Raw genomic sequence first — 21,999 nt, 5'->3', positions numbered from 1 at the left:
TGCACAAAGCAGACCGTGGCCGCAGTGGTCCACTACGGATCGCACAAAGTTTAGTGCGGCCGCAGTGGCCAACTTCAGAGAGGTATCACTTTGGCCTTCACCAGTGCGGACTGCACAAAGTGTAGTACGGCCGCACTGGAAACTTCATAGACTGAACAATTTCTTCATTATGTCTTGCACTACATCAACACAATCCCTACAACATCTCACAACTAGTTAGCCCAAAAATCGATCCTATACTACAAAGAAAATCAAAGAAAACAACAAGAAGAAAACACATGGGTTGCCTCCCAAGAAGTTCTTGATTTAACGTCGCGACATGACGTAGGTTACCATCACATCATTTGAAGTGAAGAAGTGCCACCACGTGGCTGTCATCAATTTTCCCAAGATAATACTTGACTCGGTGCCCGTTAACTCTGAAGACTTCACCATTTTTATTTTTCAAATCAAGAGCATCAAAAGGGGTCACAAACACAACTTCAAACGGTCCACTCCATTTGGATTTGAACTTTCTCGGAAACAGACATAACTGGGAGTTGAACAAGAGAACCAAACCACCTATTTTGAACTCCTTTCCACGAGCATATTTGTCATGAAGGTACTTCATTTTGTCCTTATACAAGGACGAACTGGAGTAGGCATGGAATCTAAATTCATCGAGTTTATTGAGCTGCTCTACACGAAGATTGGCTGCAACATCTCATTCAAGATTCAACTTCCTCAAAGCCCACATGGCCTTGTGCTTTAACTCAACCGGAAGATGGCATGCTTTCCCAAATACCAACCGATATGGAGACATCCCAATCAGAGTTTTGTAAGCCGTCCGATAAGCCCATAGAGAATCATCCAACTTCTTCGACCAATCAGTCCTATTTGTATTGACCGTCTTTGACAATATGCTTTTGATTTCCCGGTTGGAGACTTCCACTTGACCACTTGCTTGAGGGTGATAGGGGGTAGAAACTTTGTGATTGACACCGTACTTAGAAAGCAACGTGTCGAAAGTTTATTGCAAAAATGAGATCCCTCATCACTAATAATCGCACGGGGAGTGCCAAACCTTGTGAAAATGCTCTTCTTAAGAAATGCAACAACACTCCGAGCTTCGTTGTCAGGCAAAGCCACGACTTCAACCCATTTTGAGACATAGTCAAGCGCCACGAGAATGTAAGTATTCTCACAAGATCTAACAAATGGACCCATGAAATCAGTGCCCCAAACGTCAAAGATATCCACTTCAAGAATGGTATTGAGAGGCATCTCGTCCCTTTTTGAAATTCCATCCATTCTTTGGCATTCATCACAACTCTTCACAAAATCACCAGCATCTTTGAACAGGGTTGGCCAATAGAACCCGCAACTAAGAACTTTTGAGGCGGTCCTCACCCCACCGTGATGGCCACCATAGGGTGAGGAATGACAAGCCTCTAAGATACTCAATTGTTCTTTCTCCGGGACACATCAACGAATCACACCATCCGTGAAAATCTTGAACAAATACGTCTCATCCCAATAAAAGTCCAAACTATCCCGCTTGAGCTTCTTCCTTTGGTTAGAATAGAGCTCATACGGGATTATTTCGGCCACAAGGTAATTGGCAACATCGGCAAACCATGGCATATCATTCATTGACACCGCAAGGAGTTGTTCGTCGAGAAATGAATCATTGATCTCAAGTCCATCACAAGGCCTCCCCTCCTCCTCCAAACGGGACAAGTGGTCCGCCACTTGGTTCTCACTACCTTTCTGGTCCATAATTTCTAGGTCAAACTCTTGAAGTAGTAACACCCATCGCATCAATCTTGCCTTGGATTCTTTCTTTGTCATCAAGTACCTAAGAGCGACATGATTGATGTGCACTATGACCTTGTCCCCCGTAAGATACGGCCGAAACTTTTCCATTGCAAATACTATAGCCAACAACTCTTTTTCGGTAACAATGTAGTTCCTTTGAGCCTCATTCATGGTCTTGCTTGTGTAGTACACCGGATGGAACATCTTGTTAACCTTTTAACCCAAAACAGCCACAACCGCAACGTCACTTGCGTAACACATGAGCTCGAAAGGTAAGCTCCAATTTGGTGCGGTAATGATAGGAGTGGTGGTCAACTTAAGCTTGAGAAGCTCGAATGCTTGCATACATCCCTCATCGAACACAAAATTTACATCCTTTTCTAGTAACTTGCACAAGGGGTCTACCACTTTTGAAAAATCTTTTATAAACCTTCGGTAAAAACCGCGTACCCAAGAAAACTTCTCACCCCTTTGACAGAAGTAGGGGGAGGAAGCCTTGAAATCACCTCTATCTTGGCTCTGTCAACTTCAATCCCTCGCTTTGAAATTTTGTGACCCAACACTATACCCTCTTCAACTATGAAATGATATTTTTCCCAATTGAGTACGAGGTTTGTGTCTTCACATCGGGCCAATACTCTATCCAAATTTCTCAAACATTCTTCAAAGGAATCACCAACCACACTGAAATCATCCATGAAGACCTCCAATATATCATCTACTATGTCGGTGAAAATAGTCATCATGCATATTTGGAATGTCGCCGGCGCATTACACAATCCGAATGACATCCGAGAGAAAGCGAAGGTTCCATACGGACAAGTAAATGTGGTCTTCTCTTGGTCCTCCGGGGCAATTACGATTTGATTATACCCCGAGTACCCATCCAAAAATCAATAAAAAACATGCCCCACGAGATGATCAAGCATTTGGTCAAGGAATGGCAATGGGAAATGGTCTTTCGGGTCACCTTGTTTAGCTTCCGGTAGTCCATACAAACCCTCCAACCCGTGACTATCCGAGTAGGAATAAGTTTATTGTTTTCATTGGTCACCACAGTCATACCACCCTTCATCGGTACACATTGCACCGGAGAAGTCTATGAGCTATCAGAAATGGGGTACACAACACCGGCATCCAACCACTTAATTACTTCTTTCTTCACCACTTCTTGCATTGCCTCGTTAAATCTTCTTTGATGCTCCAAGGAAGGCTTTGCATCATCCTCCAAAATAATTTTGTGCATACAGAATGCGGGGCTTATTCCCCAATGTCAGCCAAAGTCCATCCAATTGCCCTTTTCCGCTTTTGAAGCACCACCAAAGTGGCCTCAACCTGCATGTTAGTTAGGCAAGAAGAAAGAATAACTAGTAAAGTAGACTTTGAGCATAAGAATTCATACCTGAGGTGTGGAGGAAGTGGTTTCAACTCTAACACCTGTGGCTCCTCAATTGATGGTTTTGTTGGTGGAGTTTTCCGGTTTTCAAGATCCAAAGACAATTTTCTAGGCTCATAAGAATAAGAGCCCATTCCATGTAAAGCATTCACGCACTCCACTCGGCCTGCATCCTCATCGACATCAAGATTTAACAATACGGCTTCCAATGTGTCCTCCACATTGATCATTGCACTGGTGTCATCAATTATCACTGATGTGATGAGGTCAACAAAAGAGCACACCTCGGTACTGTTGGGCTGCTTTATAGATTTGCACACATGAAAGATGACTTTTTCATCTCCCACTCGGAAAGTGAACTCACCCGTTTCAACATCAACCAATTCCTTCCCCGTTGCAAGGAAAGGCCTTCCCAAGATAATAGGAACCCCATAGTCTACCTCACAATCCAGAATCACAAAGTCGGCCGGCAATATGAATTTTTCCACTCGAACAAGCACGTAACCAATAATGCCCAAAGGTCGCTTCATCGATCAATCCACCATTTGAATTCTCATTGAGGTTGGCCTAGGTTTCCTGATTCCCATTTGAAAACCGAGTAGGGCATCAAATTGAAACTAGCTCCCATGTCACATAGAGCCTTGGTAAAATCCGCACTCCCAATGATGCAAGGAATGGTGAAAGCACCGGGATCTTCAAGCTTCGGGGCCATTGAATGAACTATAGCACTAACTTGGTGAGTCATATTTATAGTTTCACAATCCATAGAACGCTTCTTTGTAACCAAGTATTTCATGAATTTTGCATAACCCGATATTTGTTCAAGTGTCTCCACCAAAGGCACATTAATAGATAAGCTTTTCATCATGTCAATGAACTTTTTAAACTGATTATCATTCTTCTGCTTCGCGAGTCTTTGAGGATAATATGAAGGTGGCCTTGGCAAAGGAGCCTTGGCTTTTGGCACAACCGGCTCCGGCATGTCAAGTATGTGTTCCCTAGATGGGTTCACATCATTTTGAGTTTCCACCTCGACTTCTTGAATATCAATCCTCACTTCATTGTTCACATTTTCATCAACCACATCTTCAACTACCAAAGGGACTTCGTCATCTTGCAACTCAACATCATTATCCACGACTTGCTTTTGCTTAGAGGCATTCACATCACCGCCTCTCCCACTTCTTGTTATGACCGCCATAACATGATTGTTCACACCCTTTGGGTTCATTATCGTATCACTTGGTAGAGCACCCTTCGGGCGAGTATTCAATGACTGAGAGATTTGGCCTAATTGCACCTCCAAGTTTCAGATAGAGGTGTTGTGAGAAGCTAACTGTGCATCAGAATCCGCATTCCTCTTCATCATCTGCTCGAATATCATTTCAATTCTACCCATATCATTACCCGAAGAACTAGGACCTTGAGATGGAAATGGTGGTGGATTGTTCGATTGTTGGTACATTAGGGGCCTTTGAAAGCCTTGCCCCTGGTTTCCTTGGTTTCCATTGTTCTATCCTCCTTGATTATTATTGCCATCCCAATTATTGTTATTACCATTCCAATTCCCTTGGTTGCCTTGATTGTTGTTCTGATTGCCCCAGTTGTTGTTTTGGTTGTTGTTCCCCCAATTGCCACTGTTTTGTTGTTGATTGCCCCAATCGCCTTGAGGTTTCCACTGTTGTTGGTTGGAAGAGTTGCCCCATTGGCCTTGATAGTTGTTTATATATTGAATCTTTTCACTTTGGTCATCATAACCATCATTTTGAAAACCATCACATGCATCATCAAATTGCTCAGAATTCCCTTGGTTTTGTTGCCTTCTTTGCCTTCTCTTGTTGACAAGCATATTTACACCCTCCATGCCATTCACTTGGCGAGGATTTTGGACTTGTTGTAATTGTGCCTTAGCCATTGATTCATAGTGGTTGTCAACTCCGCTATAGCTTGCCCATGGTCATGTAATTCCTTGTGCAAATGAATAACCGTAGGGTCGCCTAAAGGTACATTGGCTCTACTTTGCCATGCAGAAGAAGTGTCGGTTATCTCATCAAGTACATCACATGCCTCATCATATGACAACTTCATAAAGTTTTCCCCGGCAAGTTGGTTCACTATGCATCGATTTGTTGTATTGATGCCCCAGTAGAAAGTTTCTTGGATCATAGCGTCGGTCATATCATTATTGGGGCATTCCTTCACCATCGTTCTATACCGCTCCCAAATCTTATGCAAAGGTTCCGTGGGCTCTTGCTTGAAAGCCAATATCTCATCTCGAAGTGCCGCCATATGCCCGGGTGAAAAGAATTTAGAAATGAATTTATCCGCCAACTCATCCCAAGTTGTGATGGAATGGTTGGGGAGTCTCTCGAGCCAATCTAATGCCTTGAGGTCTCCACTATTGTTGGTTAGAAGAGTTTCCCCGTTGGCCTTGATAGTTATTTACATATTGAACCTCTTCACTTTGGTCATCATAACCATCATTTTGAAAACCATCACATGCATCATCAAATTGCTCAGAATTCCCTTGGTTTTGTTGCCTTCTTTTCCTTCTCTTGTTGACAAGCATATTAACACCCTCCATGGCATTCACTTGGCGAGGATTTTGGACTTGTTGTAACTGTGCCTTAGCTAATTGATTCATAGTGGTTGTCAACTCCGCTATAGCTTGCCCATGGTCATGTAATTCCTTGTGCAAATGAATAACCGTAGGGTCGCCTTGAGGTACATTGGCTCTACTTTGCCATACAGAAGAAGTGTCGGCCGTATCATCAAGTACATCACATGGCTCATCATATTACAGCTTCATAAAGTTGCCCACGGCAAGTTGGTTCACTATACATTGATTTGTTGTATTGATGCCTCGGTAGAAAGTTTGTTGGATAATAGTGTCGGTCATATCATTATTGGGGCATTCCTTCACCATCGTTCTATATCGCTCCCAAATCTCATGCAAAGGTTCTGTGGGCTCTGGATTGAAAGACAATATCTCAACTCGAAGTGCCGTCATATGCCCGAGTGAAAATAATTTAGAAATGAATTTATCCGCCAACTCATCCCAAGTTGTGATGGAATGGTTGGGGAGTCTCTCGAGCCAATCTAATGCCTTCCCCCGAAGTGAGAATGGGAAAAGTCTCAACCTAAGAGCATCCTCGGACACATTCGTCTGTTTGCTCCCCCAGCATGTATCCACGAACCCTTTGAGATATTTGTAGGCAATTTGATCCGCAGCGCCCGTGAAGTACCCACGCTGCTTAAGTAAGGTCAACATCATATTGGTTATCTGAAAGTTGCCCGCCCGGATTCTAGGTGGGATAATAGCACTTGCATAACCCTGGTTCGGAAGTTCTATGGGAGCCACTCTTGGAGGTAGCAGAGGAGGGTCTGGAATATTGTCATTTGGATAAGCATTGGCGTTGCGTCCTCTACGTTGTCTTTGAGGTACAAGAGGTACCTAATCTTGCTCAACATCATCTACCTCCTCCCCCGTAATCATGTTTCCAAGACCATTAGCGTTGTTCAAAGCCATATTGGTACCTGAGTAGTGACACAAACAAGTAAGTAACAAAGAAGGAAAGAAGAACAATACACAAAATTAACTAAATAGATAGCCAAAATCGTTAGCTCGCCGGCAACGGCGCCAAAAGTGATCGCGGCCTACTCCACACTACTAAAAAGTAGGAAGAGAGGGTCGCAATAGCTTTTACCCGATTTGTGGGCCAGGATCGATTTCTACAGAGAGCTAGGAATGAAGTTGAGTATCTATTTAGGTTGGAATTGCGAGTTCTAAATATCACTTCTAATCATTTTTGGGTTTTCTTTATATTCTACTATTATCAAACTACAAATTATAATTGCTACTAAATTAACTATGAGTAAATTGCTACAAATTGTATCTAATAGTTTAAAAAGCACTAGGGTAGTGGCATCCTCTTAGGTGGCCAATTAACGGGTAATTGAACCTAAGGCACGATTGACATGATTGGGGAATATGCTATAACCATTGCACAATTTTACCCACTCTCACACCTCTCGATAGAGAGAGTGATTTTGCCCAATTGACTTTCTCAAGACCAATGGGGTAGGCAAATTTGCTCAAGCAATTGGGGTTCAAGTCGGGTATTACTCTCTCGAGGTTTAACCCTTTAATTGGGACTATCAATTCTCTTGAGTCCATCCCAATTCCTTGTTGGGTCAATTTCGGAGACTTAGACTCTCTTTCTCAAGAAGAACCCAAGTCAACTTAGCACAAACTAGTGTTTGCAACCACTAATTCATAAATTAAACCATGAAATTGACCTAAATAACAAACACCCATAGTCAATCTAACCTTAAATCACAATACCCATCAATTACCCACACTAGGGTTGAGCCACAACCCTAGCTAATGGGTCTAGCTACTCATGCTTGAAGAAAAAACAGAGAAATAGATGAAGATAAAGACATATTAATTAATTGCTAAGGTAAATACAAAGATTCAATGATAAACACTAAGTAAAAATGCCCAAAATGGCTAAGAAAAGTCTTTTCACGAGCTCAACTAACATCTGATAATATCTGATGCCCTAAAAATGAAAAAAAAAGGTTCTATTTATACTAAGCTGGAAAAACTGGACAAAATTGCCCCTGCGGGGTTAGTGCGGACCGCACAAAATGGTGTGCGTTCGCACAAGGCTCTTGAACTTGCAATCTTGACTCTCTGAACCCACGCTCCGTGGACCGCACAAAATGGACTACGACCGCGGAGGCTTCTAGCGCGGTCCGCACAAACTCGACCGCGGACCGCACAGGATTGAACCTCTGAACTTGGAATCTCTATGAACCATGTCTCTGCGGACCGCATAGAATGGGAGTGCATCCACAGAGGTCCACCACAGACTGCACAAAGTGTAGTGCGGCCGCATTGCTTCGAAGCCTAAAATGCTGAGTCTCTGAACCTTTCTAGTGCGGACCGCACAAAGTGTAGTGCGGCCGCACTAGACCTGTTTTTCCTGAGTTTGTCTTGTCTTTGTGCAAGTTTCACTCCTTTTGAGCTGATCTTTGACATCTTGTCACTTTGTTGATCAAACCTGCAATCAAGCACAACTTATGAGCCTTTTGGGACTATTTTGTATGAATTTATAATCAAAGCGCAAGCAAGAAGGAGCATAAAATGCGTCAAAATCCCTAGTTATCAACTCCCCCAAACTATGAGGTGACGATAAGTTGAAAGAAAGAACTAAATGAGAGATGCTTGATGGTCAAAACCCTTCGGGCACCACAAGTCGAATAAGGATCGTGAATCAAATAGGATAATCGGAGCATTGAAGCCCAGTTTCACAGCGAAGAGGTACAACAAGAGTTGAATATTAGACTTGCTTGACAGATTAGGCCACTTAATCCAAAAGTGCATGTCATGGTCATTAGAGTTGGTATCCACATCTTATAAGTTTCTACTTGATAATTTTCTTGTTAGGTATCATCTCTTTCCATTGTCCCTTACTCTTTTCCTTTTGTTTTGTTTACTTCCTCTTCATGAGTCTGTTTGGTCAGAACAAGTGAGAAATGACATTAAAATTAGATACCAGCTTTCCAATTGCACAAAACGGAATCTGACTAGTACATCAAAGTGGCATAAGTCAGGAAAGAACAATATGCGCACTGATTTGGTAACAATCAATGCACTTTGGGGCTCATCTGAAATGCAAAGGTTCGGTATATGTCAATTTATGAGCACAATGCACCATATAGAGGGATTTGGGGTTTGAACGGATCAGAGGTGTTTTCATTGATAAGGGTTGACAGATAAAATGGTTAGTCAGTATTCAAGAAAGGTATTTCAAGTTGAAATCAAAGTTATCATGGCAAGTGAAGGAGCAATCGCTCTCAAAGTCAAGGCCACAAACCAATCACCATATTTAAACTCACAAGTTTTCTTTGTTTGAAACAGGGACGAAGACTGTGTCCAAATCAAAGCTTGGAAGCTTGAACTTTTTCAAGTGTCATGCCCAGTTTTGTCAGTACAAAGGCTGTTTGAGAATGTTATTTTTACCAACCAGGCATCCCCCTAGTTGAGAAGATCATCATCTCCCAAGAATTTGCCCTAGTTGAGAAGAACCATGCCTCCTAGACATCCCTCTAGTTGGGAAGAATCTTTAGTTTTCCTGGAGTTCAGGGGTCCCACCTGGAGAATAGGACCAGTTTTAATTTTCTTAAGTTGATAGTCTTTAGTTCCCTTAATTTCAGGGGTCCAACCTGGAGAATAGGGTCAGTTTTTTAATTTTCCTTAAGATGTTAGTCTTAGTTTTTCTTAAGTTCATGGGTCCCGCCTAGAGAATAGAGTCAGATTTTTTTTTTAATTTTCCTTAAGATGTTAGTCTTAGTTTTTCTTAAGTTCAGGGGTATCGCCTGGAGAATAGGGTCAGTTTTTTAATTTTCCTTAAGATGTTAGTCTTAGCTTTTCTTAAGTTCAGGGGTCCCGCCTGGAGAATAGGATCAGTTTTTTTAATTTTTCTTAAGATGTTAGTCTTAGTTTTTCTTAAGTTCATGAGTCCTGCCCGGAGAATAGGGTCAATTTTTTTTTTAATTTTCCTTAAGATGTTAGTCTTAGTTTTTCTTAAGTTCAGGATTCCTTAATATGTTAGTCTTAGCTTTTCTTAAGTTCAGGGGTCTCGCCTGGAGAATAAAGTTAGTTTTTAGTCAAGTCAAGATCCGTTTATAGTTTTCCTTAAGCTCAATCTCAAAAGTAGGAGACACACTTCCTAGTTTTGGGTCATTTAAGTTCATTCCTAGGAGACACACTTCCTAGTTTGAGTCATTGAAGTTTCACCCCTAGGAGACGCACTTCATAGTCTGTGTTTGTCAGGTTATATTTTGTTTTAGGAGACACACTTCCTAAATTGAGATTTTACCCCTAGGATACACACTTCCTAGTTTGAGTCATTGAAGTTTCATCCCTAGGAGACACACTTCCTAGTCTGGATTTTTAAGGTTATATTTTTGTTTTAGGAGACGCACTTCCTAAATTGAAGTTCCACATACAGGAGATGCACTTCCTAGTCTGGGTTTTTCAGATTATATTTTTGTTTTAGGAGACGCACTTCCTAAATTGAGAGTTCATTCATAGGAGACGCACTTCCTAGTTTGAGTCATTGAAGTTTTACCCATAAGAGACGCACTTCCTAGTCTGGGTTTTTAGGTTATATTTTGTTTTAGGAGACACACTTCCTAAATTGAGATTTCACCCCTAGGAGACGCACTTCCTAGTTTTGGGCCTTTTAAGTTAATTCCAAGGAGACGCACTTCCTAGTTTGAGTCATTGAAGTTTCACCCTTAGGATACGCACTTCCTAGTCCGGGTCTTTCAAGTTATTTTTTGTTTTAGGAGACGCACTTCCTAGTTTTGGGTCATGTAAGTTTGTTCTTAGGAGACACACTTCCTAGTTTGAGCCATTGAAGTTTTACCCGTAGGAGTCCTAGTATATGTCTTTCAGGTTATACTCTTTAGGAGATACACTTCCTAAATTGAGATTTTACCCCTAGGAGACGCACTTCCTGGTTTTTGTTCATTCAAGTTTCAGCCTTAGAAGGTGCACTTCCTAGTTTGGTTCATTCAAGTTTCACCCGTAGGAGATGCACTTCCTAATCTGGGTCATTCAGGTTTTATTTTTAGTAGATGTATTTGCTAGTCAAATTTTCTTGGTTTTACTTACAGGAGACGCACATCCTAGTTGAGTCTTTAGTTTACTCTCATCATTGCATTAATAGCACAAGTGGTTTACAGTTTTGCTAACAACTCACAAATCTTCCGAGTGCAAAAGGGGCAGAAAATTTTGTTTGTTTTGTCATTTTGATTGCAGGTATCCACCTGGAGAACAAGGGAATTCGTTTGGGAATTATTTCAAGTTTCAAGTCAGTAGCAGGCGCCCACCTGGAGAACAAGGAAAGTCATTTCATAATTCAATTCAAGTTAGAAGTAGCAGAAGCTCGCGGCAAGAATGCGAGTTAATAGTCCGAGATGACCAACAGAAGTAGTCTCAATCCAGAAAAAAAGAGAAAAAAAAGAAGTGAATCCTAATGCAGAAGCAGAAAAAGACGTGAACTGCTCAAGACGTGGCTAAAGTCACGAGCACTGCATGTCTGATCTTGATCCGAAAAAGCTGAAGAAGAATGAACTAGCACCTGCAACTAGCAAGCGTCAAGGTTCAAATCTAAAGTCTGCATGAAGAAACATTCGAGACTCAGGATCAAGCTTCAGAAGACTCATAGATAGGAATCTTGTAACTCGTAGCTGATAGGCTTAGTTAGCCTTTTTTATTTTTTTATTTTTATGTAATAACAGGATTGCGGACCGGAACCTCGATGGAACGGCACCTCAATCGGCTCTCCACCTCGGTATACTCCATCACTGTTCCTATATTTGAACTACACGTGGCCTGATTTCTTTATAGCCAAGGATATGTAGGCAGCTCAGATACCAGAGCTCAGTCACATTCTCCTTTCTTTTAGCTTTTGGTCTCTCTAAATAAGGGTCGGGTCAAAAAACATGTCTCGTCGTTTTTTGTCTGAAAATACTTCGTGTTTCCAGTCAAAGAGGGGAAATTGTAGACATGTAATTTTTTACCCTCCCCGAGATTTTATATATTTTTTAGCGTTTAATATTTAGTTTAGGTTTAATATCGTTATTTTAATTAGTTTTGACTCTTTTACTTTATTTTATCACAAAAAAAAAATGATTACAAAAATATTTTTCATCTTTAGTTTAAAGTCAATTAGTATATTTATATTTATAGTACTTTAATTTCACCGTGGATTTAGCCAATTCTTCCTACTTTTTACTTTATTATAATATTTGAAAATACAAAAATTAGTTTCACTTTTAGTATTAGTTTATTTTAATTAAGGTTGATTTTTATACTTTATAGATACATTATGTTATTTGGTCTTCTTAGCCTAGATTCAAACCCAGAAGACATGGTCCAACCTAATTTCCTAAATCCAAACCCAATTACCCTTAGCCCAATACCCACTAACCTAACCCTAAGACCCTTTCTTTTAATCTTCTTAGGAGCTAACCCTAGAACTCTAAGTTTGGAAGCCAGCCGTTTTTGACAAGGGAGAGACCTTGGAGATTATCTTCTCCATGAAGACTAAACCTACAGACCCTAGCGAAGAGGAAAATCTTAAGCCGTTCTTCTTCAAAACCTAACAGACCTAAAAACCAACAACAACCCCTTCTTCTTGGACCTAAAAAGAACGACATCCATGGCCATACAAAGACAACGACCAACCTAGACCTCTCCTCTTATCCTTTACATTTTCAAGACCTAAGCTTCTTCTTCTTGATCCAAACAAAACTAGCGAACCCTTTTTCTTCCCAAGCAACGACCAACGACAACCAACAAGCAGCTGCTGCTGCTTCTTCAACTCACCCATGACCACCACAACAAACAGAAGAAATTCCTCTCTTCACCTAGCAGATCTCAGCCACGGGCACCTCCTTGAAGATCGGAAACCCCACTTTTGATTATAGTTTCTAGCTTTGGATTTCTATAGTAGTCGTTGGTCTTGTGGTGCCGATTGAAATGTCGTTCGAGCTCCGGTCGACGGGCCTATTCGCGGTCAAGTTTTAGGTGACACATCGGATTTTGTTTCAATACCATACCAACAAATTGTAGTTTTTCGGGTCATTTTATTAGAGGTGGTCTAAAAGCAGATTGCAGTTTTAAAGGTCTTCTTTACTCTCACTTTGTTTCATCCCGTTTTGCTTGTCTGTTACATGTGTTCGCCATTAGCAACTTGTGTGGTTTCTCTGTTTAACATGTTCTGCCCTTGTATATTCATTGTAAGCACGTGATTTTTGACCCTCCCCGGGAATTTTTACGTTCTTAAGCTTAAATATCTAATTTAGGACTAGTATAGCTATTTTAACTATTTTACTTTATTTCGTTGCAAAAAGAAAAATTTCAAAAAATATATATATAAATTTTAGTTTATGTATATTTTAGTTTATGTATCTCTCATAAACTTGAAAAATACAAAAAATTGCACCTTATTTTTGTACTTTATATAATTTCGAAAATTACAAAAAATATAGTTCTATTAAGATTTGATAGTCATTTTTAACTTTGAAAAATACAAAAATGTTACCTCATATTTTATCTTAATATTTAAAAACGAAAATTACAAAAAAATATTTTTATTAATATTTTGTAGCTATTTTAAATCTTGAAAAATAATTAAGAAATTAAAGATATAGTTTTGTTTAAATACTAGTCTTATTTTTGGTAGTTATTTTGCTTACATAGGACTAGTTAAACGTCGTGTTCCTATTTCTCGGGTCCGGGCAAAAGAATAATATTCGGGTTCAAACTACCCGGTTTTAGGCCTAATTTCGGACCTAGCCCATAATAAACCGTGTCCAGGACACGTGGGGAACCCCACCACGCGTGGGGGACATATGCCTTGAACCCCACCACGCGTGGGGCTCATTTTTATGGGCATTGTATTACAAAAACACGGACAGGAATGGGAAAAAGGGAAGGATTTTGGAGAATTTTGAAAAACAGACTACTGTTCCTCTTTCTTCTTCAAAGAAGAAAGTGAAAAAACCCTACTGGACTTCCCCCCCCCAGCACCGGCAAACACCCTCCTACCACAACTTCCCTCCATCCCTTCCGACACCCTCACGTCGGAACCCAACAGCCATCGTCGACCTACTTCCCTTTCACCACCCCAAAAACCACTCCCTCACGTCCAAAAACCCTACGAAAAAACCAGTCCAAACCCTCTGTCTCACCACCGTCCAAAGACCATCGCCCAAACACCATTAACGACCTCACGACCACCACGTCCGAACCCACCTTGAGACCACCACCGGACCAACACCCCTACTGCCCAAAACCTCCGTCAACGACGCCCAGCTCCATCAGACCCGTTGCAACCCAAAAAACCAGTCGCGACGCCATTCCCTCACGTCCGAACGACCATCGCTTCCATCCTCCATTAAATCCGGCGAGTACTGCTGCTTCGCCTTCGTCGTCACTGCCCCCAGCTTCACTCCCTCATCGTCAAACAACCTATCCTCCCCATCCAACAAGCTCTACTGCTCGTCGACCCTACGGCTGTCACCATTGTTGCGCCGTTCGAGCAGCAGCCACTGCTGCTGTGGTTCGGGTTCATCACTGCCCGTCGATGCTACATCTAAACCACCAGCCCACGGCCATTTCTTCTCCTTCGTCGTAACCAAAAAAAAAAAAAAACTAGTCCGACGATCCTCCATTGACTCCGGCCCTCGTTGCTGTTCTGTTCAGCTCCCCCACGCCCAAGTGACCGCCTGGAAAAGTCAGTTGTAGCCATGACTCATTGTTAGTCCGTTCGTATTCGAGTTTCTGGCGCGGGCTATTCCGTCCGAGCTTTGATAACCTTTTCTATGGTTTCCCGGTCGAGGTTATTCGTTGAAGTCGATGTTGAGGTTTGGTCCATGGCTCTGTCTGTCTCTGTCTGTCCAGGTTAGTAAACTTCAAGCATTAGACGAGGAAATGTTACGGAATGTTCAAAAATGCAATATAGAAATTGGTATGATAATTTTCTGCTTATGTTTTCATCGCATGCATTTTTGCCCATTTTTGCGTTATGTTATTATTGTTTACTTGATGTCATTTGATTTAGTTGTATTAGTAGTCCTAAGACACAGTTTGACGGCGATTCGCTCGGCCCTTCATTGTCTTAGTTTATTTGGACAAAATTAATATTAGTACCTGTTGTTACTACACCCGAAACACTCATTCGCCTAACTTCTTTTATTAAAACTTGACAAGTTATGAGATTTTAGTTGTACAGAGGCCGTAAGTTTTAGTATTGTTAAAGACGTAAAAATGGCATCCTTTTAAAAATAAAAAAAAATAATAATAATAATAAAGAATAAAATGAGACGAGCCTCGCCAAATAAAAGGGACAAATTGCGGGGCCCTCACAAAATATATGTATTAAATACTTAGATTCCGGGATGGGTCGTTTAGCAAATTTCACGGCCCTACCCAAAAATAATAATGCGCTAGTTGCTTTAGGCGCGCCTTTAATAATGTTATCTCCCTAAACTCGGGTGCACATTTATGTGACCCAAATCCAAATCTCAACGGAGTCGAAATATGTCTCTAGTCACGGGCACATTGATTGTGACGTGGCCCGAGATGCATGTCCATGACGTTGCAAATTCCTTTTAAAAAATAAGAATGAGATGAGCCTCGCCGAATAAAAACACAAATTGCGGGGCCCTCAGTAAATACTTGTTTAAAATTACTTAGAATTCAGGAGGGTCGTTTAGCGAATTTCACGGCCTCCGCAAAATAACAATACGTTAGTTGCTTTAGGCGCGTCTTAATAATTTATTCTCCTTAATTCGGGTGCACATTTATGTGACCCAAATCCAAATCTCAACCGAGTCGAGATATGTCAATAACCACGGGTGCATTGATGTAACGTGGTTCGAGATATGTTTTCACGACGTTGCAAGTCCTATAAAAATAACAGTGAATGATAAAAGCGGTTAAAAGATAAAATTGGCACATAAGTTCATACTTGTATAAAATCAGATAATCAAGCCGAATATAACAATTGAGCGACCGTGCTAGAACCACGGAACTCGGGAATGCCTAACACCTTCTCCCGGGTTAACAGAATTCCTTATCCGGATTTCTGGTACGCAGACTGTAATATAGAGTCATTATTTTCCTCGATTCGGGATTAAAATTGGTGACTTGGGACACCCTAAATCTCCCAAGTGGCGACTCTGAAATAAATAAACGAATCCCGTTTCGATTGTCCTTTAATTGGAAAAAAACTCCCCCTGCGCCCCCTCGGGTGCGGAAAAAGGAGGTGTGACAGCTCTGGCGACTCTGCTGGGGATTTTATGACCCAAAACCACTGGTTCAGGGTTAAGAATTCGAGCTTCGAATAATTATTATTATTTGGCTTTATCTGATTTTTTTTTTTACATGTTTGAGCCTAATGTGCTAAAAGTTGCTTTTACCGCTTTGATATTATTTGGACTGTATATATAAACTGTGCCGAAACCCCTCTCTTCTCTCTTGAGGAGTGCACGCTGGTCGTGGCTTCTTTCTGTTAGTGTCATATACCAAAATAAAACGAGGATTCGGAGGAGTTGCAAAACCGGATGGCCTTTTGGTTACCGGTACACAGCTCCCATCCTCGGCTCGAGTTGTCCGCTCGGGTAAGCCAGGTTTAGAACAAACACCTAGGCTTTAAAACTTAGTATAACAAAGCCTCATGCCGGATCCCTAGTAGGAACGCTTATTTGCATCATGTGCATTTGACTTAGGGGACTCAACACAGGGGTTGGGTCCGTCTAGGACTAGCAACCTGATATGAAAAGACCATCCTGATGCATCCTATTTGTTTTCCGTGCATTTATTTTGTCTCACTGACCGGTGTTTGAATATTATGAATATTGTGAAATTGAAAAAAAGAAATAGCGGTTAGGGAATTGATTGTTTATTTTTGAAAAAAATCCAATACCCAAATACTGTCAAAACTCTGCCGAAATTTTGAGAAAAAAACGTCTTATTAGTTTGTTTTATTAAAAGCAAAGGGAAAAATAGAAGGAAAAAAAAATCGTTGTTCTGTCTCGGTTGTTCAAAAAATAGGAAAAAATAAATAAAATAGTTTGTTTTTTTAAAAATAGTTTGTTTTGAAAGCGGTTTTATTATTAGTTGCAAATATATATATATAAAAATCCAAAAGTTTTTCATTATTTCCAAAACTGTATATATATCTTTATTTGTTGCAAAAATGTTTGTCTTGCAAAGTCTAGAAAAGTTCTTTTAGACTCCCAATTTTCGAAACAAAAATCCAAAAATATTTTCCGTTATTGACTTCTTTAGAAATTTTTTTTTTAATTATTAAAAAAAACGTATATATATATATATATAATAAAAAAAATCCGAAAATATTTTCCCTCTTCTTTAAATATTGAAAAGAAAATTCAAAATTCAAAAATATTTTTTAGAAGTTTTTCTTTTATTAAAAGTAGAATTCCAAAAATATTTTCTTTTTAGAATAAGAGAAAAAAAAACAAATGAAAATTCAAAAAATATATCTTAGAAGTCTTTCTTTTAAAAAGAAAATCAATACTTCCTTTCTTCTTTTAAAGTAGTTCTTTCACAAAGATAATAATAATTAAAAAAAATTAGTTCATCTACTTATCCTTGATTACCCGAACTACGCGGGTTTGATTCTCACCGGATGTGAGATACGTAGGCAACCCTCATCGGGTCCAACCCCACCTTTTGCTAAAATAGCCAAAAACAAATAAATAATAATAAAAAGAAAAAAAAACATGTCAAAATTTTAATTCTGTCATAAAGAAGTCGGGTGACGCTGTTTTATCAAGACATAGCCGAATGTTCCCGAAGGGGACGTCAGAAGGCTGACTTTGCATAAATAGCTACTTTTGGGTCATATTTAAGATTTGGTCCAGTTGACCCACACAGCCTTAAAAATCTTCGTCCCCGAGACGTTGAAAGGCCGTGTTTGCAATATTGAGTTTTCTAATTTGAAAAACGATAAAAAGAGTCATAAATAAGTCAGGTGATGTTGTTATGTCATAAATAGCCGAATGTTCCCGAAAGGAACGCCGGAAGGCTGACTTTGCATAAACAGCCACTTTTGGGTCATGTTTAGGATTTTTGGTCTAGTTGACCCACACAGCCCTATAAATCTTCGTCCCCGAGGCGCTGAAGGGCCGTGTTTTGCAACACCAAGTTTTATTGTGATTTGAAATAAAAAAAAAAGTCGACGGTCAGGTGAATACCGTTCAAATTTTGTCATAATAAGTCGAGCCAGCTTCGGCCGCGCCTTGAACCGTTCTTGCCGAAATAGCCTTAGAGTATCTTTCAGTTGTCGAAAGGTTATTTTCGTAAAAGAATGGACAAGTTTATAAAGTGTCAAAATAATCCTCCCCGGCCTCAGAATTCATGTGAGAATTGGAAGGGACCACATTTGCAAAAATAACCATTTGGTTAAAATTAGCAAACGGAGGAAGAAAGTTGGCCATTTGTTTTGAAGTTTATAAATCTTTTGAAAATTGTGAAAAATGGAAATTGTGAAAAAATGTTTATTATTGTTTATCTTTTATTGGTCCGAACTACGCAAGGTCTGATTCATGCGGGGTCATGATACGTAGGCAATCTCCATAAGATTCGACCGCCAGTAATAAAGAAAAAGAAAATACAAATAGAATAAAATACAGGGGTTCCCAAAGTACTTCAAAGGGGCAAATAAGCAAGCCGGGATGACGCATGTTGTTTGAAGCAAAGCATGTTAGAAACGGTTAACTGCCTAGGGGCATTGCATCCTCAATGTGTTGTTATCAAATCTGTTACACTCTAAACGCTAACAAGTTTGTTGTTTTCCGAATCTCAAACAGTTAGTTGTTAAAGAATTCTGGCAACACACCCTTACCAAACTAGATCCAAAGGACCGATAACAACAAGCATGACTACTTCAGAGAATAGTACCGAGGAAGAAAGGCCGATGAGCCAGTTGTTAAAGGAAGCGATGGGAAAGATAGAAAGGATGGGACTAGAGATGAATGCAATGCAGCTAGCTCTAGCCAAAGCACAAAAGAGCCCTGAGCCATTGGGGCACATGCCGGAATACCCTCACTCCGGCCCTTCAACAAGCCTCCCAAATCCCCGTTACCATCAAGAAAGAAGCCCTCATGATTCCCAGGCTCCACCACCCCATCAACCTCTCCCCACACCCGATATTCCCACTTTTGTGGGACCCACATCAGCCCCCTTGCACAGAACGACCAGCGAGCCATTGTTTCAGGCTCACGATACGCAATACTATCCCCTGAGCCTACATTCCATGCCCCCGAACCACATGCTTACAATCCACACTTGGAGGTACCGGCAGAGATCGAAAAGCCGGTTAAAGCCCCTGAACAGGATGAGGTGTTGAGAAAGTTCAAAAGCCTGGAGCAGTCCTTCAGGAACCTGCACGGTTTGGGCAACCAGGTCAGCGTAGCATACAAAGATCTATGCCCTTTCCCAGACGTCCAACTCCCGGCTGGGTTCAAGATGCCTAAGTTTGATTTATATGAAGGGCACGGTGATCCCATGGCACATTTGCGGGGATTCTGTAGCAAAATGAGAGGGGCAGGCGGCAAGGATGAGCTGCTAATAGCTTATTTCGGCCAGAGTCTGAGCGGATCTGCACTAGAATGGTATACCAGGCAGGATTCCAGTAGGTGGTATACTTGGGATGATCTGGCGCAGGCTTTCGCAGGTCATTTCCAGTACAATCTCGAGATAGTCCCTGACCGTCTCACATTGCTGAGGACTGGAAAGAAGCCTGGGGAAAGTTTTCGTGAGTTTGGTTTCCGCTGGAGAGAACAAGCGGCCAGAGTTGATCCTCCCATGAAAGAGGGAGAAATGGTGGACTACTTCTTGCAAACACTTGATCCAACTTACTTTGGTCACTTGGTGACAACGGTTGGGAAATCCTTCAATGAAGTGGTAAAGATAGGGGTCATGATAGAGGAGGGCCTAAGGTCTGACAAAATCCTAAATTACTCAGCGCTCAAGGCAACGACCCAAGCTATTCAGAGCGGCGCGGGAGGTGTGCTCGAGGTCGCATCAGTCGAAGCAGGTACTGGGTCCAAATTCAGAGGTCCTTCCCCTCACTACCAGCCCAGGCCCAGTCATACAAATTATCCACACACTCCATACAACCTTCCACAACCCTACTACCCACCATCAGAGCCACTCTTTTCAGACCATCATGCCCAAGCCTACCCCCGAGCTCCACATAATCCGCCTCAGTATTATCCTTCGAACAAGGTCCGGTCGCAGGGTCAACCATCAGGTCACCCCCGCTGGCGAGAGCCAACACCACGTAATGCATTCTTGCCTTCACATCGTTTCCAAGCACCCAACGACCCTAGAAAACAGGGGCATGGGGGAAAACAAAGGCAAGGAAACAATTTCACGCCAATTGGGGAGTCCTACGCAAGTTTGTTTGAAAAGCTAAAGCTTTCAGGACTGATTGAGCCGCTCCTTGGCTATACTCCAGATCCATATGCAAAAGGGTTCAATCCTGCTGTACGATGCATGTACCACTCTAATGTCCAAGGACATAGCATTGAAGACTGTCGTTCTTTGAAAAAGGAAATCGAAAGAATGATTCAGGAAGGGGCAATTGTGATCGACGACAGTGACAGGGAGCAGGCGAATCATCTTGAGAACTTGTTGATTGATGTTGATAATACTGAAGTTGGGGATGGTCTTGGCAATGTTGATATAGAGCTCAATGGCTAAAATGTCATGCTTTGCAGTTAGAAGATACTCTATTTTGGGTCAGCCGGAGATGCCGTGCTTGGATAGTTGGAAAGACACTCCATTTTGGGTCAACCGGAGAGGATCTTTGATGGTCTATTTTGTTGTCATTTCCGTTGTTCGGATTATTAGGATTGTAATTCGGATTTGTTTTGTGTCAATATCTTTCCGCTTATCTTTCCGTTTTGTCATAGCGGTTTGTTTAAGTTTTGTCCAAGTTGTTTAGGATTTTATTCCGGTTTGCTTTGTTTTTAAAACCATTTGTTCAGTCCAATGCAAAAAAATTTAGTCTTGGATTATTCCCAGTCATCTTTCTGTTTAGTCATTTTATCATTTTTATTCAACGCCGATTCTAGTGACATGACATGCGTGCACAGTTTGGGCCTAGCATTTAAAGTTAATCATAAAACCCCGAAAAGGTAATCAGACCATTTAAAGGAAATAAGAACGGTTTGAGATTATTCAGAGCCCGAGTCATGTGGAACTAGGGGCAAGTGAAACACAAAGAAAAACCGTTAAAAGCAAGATTCGCCATATTGGCATGAGGGCCGTTCAAGATAATGAGGGTGAGAGTGTCACCCAACTGTGCTTTTGAAATGACAAGGAAAAATAAAATGTTTAACATAATTATCAAGTCCAGCACCATCGGAAGAGACTATAAATCTATTGTTTAATTGTGTTGTTTGCACTTGGCATGTTTGAAGACTGGAATGACGAAGGCATTTTGTTTTGCTACCTAAACACTTTATCCTTCGTTAACCCCTTTTGATCCTTATTGTTTTTTCTTTCGTACCCCTCTTTTGGAATCATTAGAAACGACTAGAAAACGCAAACATGACAGGTAAAAAAAAAAAAAAACAACAAAACGAAGGAAAAAAAAAGAGAAAAAGAAAAACAAAAACAAAAGAAAATCAGAATGAAAAAGAGGAATTGGGAACTACGTTTGACCTGATTCCTCAAAGGGGATACGTAGGCGCTTCACGGCTCGGTCATAGTTTTGAAAAATGAAGAAATCATCAATTAAAATATCCCCAAGCAAGAAACTGGGGCAAAAAGTTTCGTTTGATGTAAATAAATCTAATTCCGAAGGTTGTAACTAATAACCCAAAATTAATGTATTTTTGAGCCTTTTATACCCTTTCTTTCTAGCCTATCCAAAACCCACATTACGGTCCAAGGAAGACCTTCTGATCAGTCTTCAAAAGATGCCAAGTCAGACAAATGTTGTCTTACCGGCGAACATGACGTTCTGTTCCACATCGGAAAGGACTCTAATCTCCAAAAGAAAGAGTCATACCAGAAACACTCCAAAATCCCCAGCTGGAGAGAGATATAAAACGAGAGAGTCTTATTGGTGAAAACCTTCACAGGCACCATAAGGCGATGAAAGCTGAGAGAAAACCAAAATGAGAGAGACTTGATAGTGAAAACCCTTCGGGCACTACAAGTCGAATAAGATTGAGAATCA

General features: G+C 40.9%; 1 protein-coding gene across 1 annotated transcript; it reads right to left on the bottom strand.

Annotated features, from left to right (window-relative positions):
* Positions 1–340: 340 nt before the first annotated feature.
* On the bottom strand, positions 341–3,723 carry LOC138881479 (uncharacterized). Its single transcript, XM_070161708.1, has 5 exons — positions 3,200–3,723; positions 2,265–2,481; positions 1,746–2,010; positions 1,064–1,331; positions 341–632 (listed from the first exon to the last, which is right to left on the bottom strand). Exons 1-5 carry the CDS (start codon positions 3,721–3,723, stop codon positions 341–343), a joined length of 1,566 nt encoding a protein of 521 aa, XP_070017809.1.
* Between the last annotated feature and the right edge of the window lie 18,276 nt (positions 3,724–21,999).

The sequence above is a fragment of the Nicotiana sylvestris genome, chromosome 11, assembly GCF_000393655.2.
Source record: "Nicotiana sylvestris chromosome 11, ASM39365v2, whole genome shotgun sequence".
NCBI classification, from domain to species: Eukaryota; Viridiplantae; Streptophyta; class Magnoliopsida; order Solanales; family Solanaceae; genus Nicotiana; species Nicotiana sylvestris.
Note: the sequence above shows the minus strand (reverse complement) of the source record. Positions and strands in the feature narration are given on the sequence as shown.

What these genes read in the sequence shown, in the direction of transcription:
- LOC138881479 (XM_070161708.1), bottom strand. Translation starts at nt 3,723, where the DNA reads ATGAAGCGACCTTTGGGCATTATTGGTTACGTGCTTGTTCGAGTGGAA. An exon ending in CCCCTACTTCTGTCAAAGGG is followed by an intron (nt 2,011 to 2,264) that starts GTGAGAAGTTTT and finishes TTGGGTTAAAAG; the next exon opens with GTTAACAAGATGTTCCATCC. An exon ending in AAGAAGAGCATTTTCACAAG is followed by an intron (nt 633 to 1,063) that starts GTTTGGCACTCC and finishes TGCCTACTCCAG; the next exon opens with TTCGTCCTTGTATAAGGACA.